At 46.5% G+C, this 4045-nt stretch overlaps 1 protein-coding gene across 6 annotated transcripts in view; it reads right to left on the reverse strand.

Moving 5' to 3' along the window:
- Nucleotides 1-209: 209 nt before the first annotated feature.
- Nucleotides 210-4045, reverse strand: part of IDNK (IDNK gluconokinase) — a 21458-nt gene continuing 17622 nt past the window's right edge. For 5 of the 6 annotated variants that reach the window (XM_006145462.3, XM_006145463.3, XM_014586620.2 and 2 more), the window contains 2 exons: nucleotides 3625-3668; nucleotides 210-936 (listed from right to left, as the gene is read on the reverse strand). In XM_006145462.3, the coding sequence (XP_006145524.1) occupies nucleotides 585-936; nucleotides 3625-3668 (396 nt within the window). In that variant the 3' untranslated portion in view covers nucleotides 210-584. The remainder of the gene's footprint in view (nucleotides 937-3624; nucleotides 3669-4045) is intronic. The other variant, XM_014586621.2, reaches the window with a different exon arrangement.

The raw sequence follows: 4045 nt of genomic DNA on the forward strand, positions 1-4045 counted from the left end.
TGCTGGTCAATATATTTGCATTAGGCTATTTGAAGAACTGGACAGTTTCTTGTTCTCTCATTGCTAACTCTGGGGCCTTGGCTTATGAGCCATTGCTCTGAACCACCACTCAAGGACAAGAGGATCGGGAGGTGTGAGATGTGCAGTGCATCGCTAGTGTGTGGCTGATTCTGTATGTGTTTCTGCTCCCAAGACTGATTTCCAGGGGGTGCCAGAAGTAGCTAAGTTTTATTTTTTTCTACAAATGTAAAAGTGTAAGTGAGAAGGGTCTATACAAGGTAATGCTCTCCAGCATCAGTTACAGCATTTCCTTAGGATTCTAATTGGGCCACAGGTAAATTTAAACTTTAGTTTAAGCTTGACTTTAAAGTTCCATCTCCTCTTCTCCTCCCAACATACCATCAAATCATGCTAAGCCTATCTCGAATTCCTAAAAATACACCCCAACAAGGGTATCTTGACACACTGTGGTTTGTTCACCTTACGGTTTGAAAACACAGTCTGAACAAGAAGAGTAAGACAAGGTTTGTGATGGGATAGATTCATGTCTAATTGTGTTCTGGATCATTGGTATGAAATGATTCTCATTTTGCCTCTAGGGTTTCCATAATTGTAGCAATTATCTCTGAAAGATTTTTTTCCACACTGATTTGGATGAAGTTTTCTGGAGCTGCTGGAGGCTCAAGAGTCTCAAACTGAGACTGCAGTAACTCAGGGGGCATAAAATGTCCTTTTCTTTTGAGTAAACGTCCAGAGATGACCTCGAAGGACCCGCTCAGATGGACCACGAGGAGCCGCACCTCAGCTGGCTCTTCTTCCTTTCCTGACTCGTCACACTTCCAAGCTGCACCCTCTTTTCCACGTAGTAAGATGTCTCTGTACATTTTCTTCAGGGCTGAACAGGCTAGAACCACACACTGTCCTGAGGCTACATCTCTGTTTAAAACAGGCAAAACAAAAAAAAAAAAGAGGAGGGAAGAATGAAGACATTCCAAAGAATAGGTGTCATTGTAGGTGTAAGACTACAGTCCTAGTACTCTGTCTGTGGGGAGTGTTAGAAACGTGAGGTTCAGAGGTAAGCTCAGGCTGTTCTGGCTTTGAGTTAAAGATCTTTTGCTAGGGGGAACCAGCAGTTAGCGTAATGGTTATGTCGCTGGACTCCCATGTAGTGGACCGCAGTTCGTGTCTCGGACCTGTGGCTTAAATCTCACGCCGGGCGTGTGTGCGTGCGTGCCCAAGATCCCGAGAGGAGAATGGAGGAGAAGGGATTGCGGCGTGACCATCCCCCCTGGGGGGTGATTTCTCGCTTTCTGTCTCTCTGTCTCTCTCTGTCTGTCTGGCGAGCACATGCGCCCTATAGCGAAAACCTCTCCAAAAACAAAAAAAAGATCTTTTGCTAGGGACCAGCAGATGGTGTAATGGTTACGTTGCTGCACTTCCATGTAGTTGTCCCGAACCTGGTGGCTTAAAACTCATGCTGGGCGTGTTTGCATGTATGCCCCAAATCCAAAGAGAATAGAGAAGAAGGGATTGCGGCATGGCCACCCCCATGGGAGGGGGTTCTCACTTTGTCTCTCTGTCTCTCTGGTGAGTACACACACACTGTAGCAAACATTTCTCTTAAAAAAAATAAAGATCTCATACTAGTGAATGGAACGATGGTGGGCAAGGGTAGTTACTTGTCGGGTGTCAGTTTATCATCTGTCACATGGGGTTATACAGGGGACCTGCGGTAGAGCTGTCTTAAGGAAAAAGTGGATGAGGTGGCTGGCATGTGGAAGTGCCCAGTTGGTGTTGGTTTTGTGGAGGCAGGACGTGGCTCAGCCTCAGAGTGTGGACACGGGGCTGCTGGTCTGCCCTGGCTCAGGGGCTCTGCAGGATGCTCCGTGATTTGCATTCTTCTCCTCACTTCTACTCTGCAATGTGGTGGGCATGTCCAAGGAGGTGCCAGTGTAGAGCAGAGACAGCAGGAGAAGAGTGAGCATCGCCTCTGTGTAGGCAGGTGAGCAGGATGTAAGATGTTTCCAGGGATACATTATGGAAGAAACCCGAGCCAGAAGCAGAGGCAGCATCACAGCACGAATGTGACCTGAGTGGCCAAAGGTCACACTAGAGCGAGCTGTGGCTCCATCCAGCCCATGTGTCCATGTCCCCAGGCAGGAGAGGCAGGCATCTTGGAGCTGGGCCTCTGGGAGGGGGAAAGCCACTGGTTATGAGACTGGCTTGGGTGAATAGGAGAAAATTCTCTACTCTGATCGAATGTCCTACTTAGACTGGAAACCCAGTGATGAAGCGTATCATAAACACCACACTGAGCCTGACTCTTCCAAGAGCCATGCGAGAACTGTTCACTCTGGATCCAGGGTGCTGACCTGTGCTCTCTGGAGGACCCTCACCTCTGCCTCCATGAAGGTGTTATAGTACAGTAAACAGACAGCTGAGAGACCCCCTGGGCAGCAGTTCTCAAGCCCTGAAACCCAAAACCCTGGTCACGCAATCAAAACCCTAAGCTCCTACAAAGATGGGGCTCCCAGCCATGTCGATGGGGAGTGCAAAAAACAAACTGATTTTGTAGTCAACTGTATTCAAACTTCATATGGCCCAGGAAGTATCAGGTTGATAAAATATGACTTCATCGTAGGAAGCAAGATTTACAGTGTGACACAGCCTTCCCTTTAATCCTAACCATAATCCAACTAGGATTCTCAGTGGAGTCAAGCCCAGAGATGGGTTTGGGGCCTGTTTACTGAGAGGCATCGTACAATGCTAGACAATGCAGGATTCTGATCCTGGTGGCCAGTTACCCAATTCACAAATGCTCTCAGGCGATCAGGCTATTGAAGTAGGGGAAGAAAAAGCAATGGGTAAGTATGGCTATAAATGGTGGTACCGGGCATGGGCAACGTACCATCTATGAGACCTGCTCTAAGTGTTACCCACGCACCTTCTATTCTCACAATACTCTGGCTGATCCAGATTCTTAGTTACTGATTGTGGAACAGTCTAGAAGGTCTATCTCCAGAGCCCGACTAAACTCCATGCTGACTGGGGCTGGTCAATGTCATCACTGGTTACTTGATAGAGAAGTATTCTATTTCTGGGTTGCTTTATCATTAGTTTTGATTTCAAGAGTGTATTTTCTCTCTATTCTTTCTTTTTTTCTTTTTTAATTGGGAGAGGGTTTTGCTATAGGGTGTGCTTGCCAGAAAGACAGAGACAGACAGAAAGCGAGAAATCACGCCCCCCCCCAGGGGTGATGGCCATGCTGCAATCCCTTCTCCATTCTCCTCTCAGGATACTGGGCATGTGTACATACACGCCCAGGGTGAGTTTAAGCCACCGGGTCTGGGACTCAAACTGCGGTAGGCTACATGGGAGTCCAGTGACATAGCCGTTATGCCAACTGCTGGTCCCTTTTTTTTTCCCCTCTATCCTTTTCGATGGGTTTTCTTCACTCACTGGCTTATCCGCGTGCCCTATGATCTCTTTCTCTTTCTCTCTCTCTCTTTATAAAGAATTATTAATTTAATTTATTATTATTTTTTAATTAGATCAGAGAGAGGTAAAGTGAGGCCATGCGGGAGTCTGGTGCCTTTACTACACCACCTGTCGATGATCTCTTACCTTAGTAAAATGTCATGCAGTTTGCAGAGCCATGGAATCCTGTCCTGAAATTGAAAGACACAAAGTGACTTTCCCAGGGATTGTTGGTGTAGAAAGTTTTATCATATTCACACATGTTAAGGGCCAGAGGGGTCTTGGTGGTTTAGAGAAGTGGGCCATGCCTAAGGCTGAGGGGCCAAGTCACTGCGCAGTTAACCACAGAAACATTTTCTTAGTTCAGGTGTCAGTGACTCTTTAAAAAATAATCAGAATTTCCCTAAGGTGTCAGGGTATTATCTCCTCCCATCCTAATGTTCCCATTGTACGCGTGTTTCCCCTCCTGGTACATTTACATTATCTTACTGTATGCATATATTTATATTATTAGGGACCTCCAATCATCATTGCAAAGGGGTGTTCACATAATGACAGCATACAAAAT

This window comes from Tupaia chinensis, unplaced genomic scaffold (assembly GCF_000334495.1).
Source record: "Tupaia chinensis unplaced genomic scaffold, TupChi_1.0 Scaffold000147_1, whole genome shotgun sequence".
In the NCBI taxonomy this organism is placed as follows: domain Eukaryota; kingdom Metazoa; phylum Chordata; class Mammalia; order Scandentia; family Tupaiidae; genus Tupaia; species Tupaia belangeri.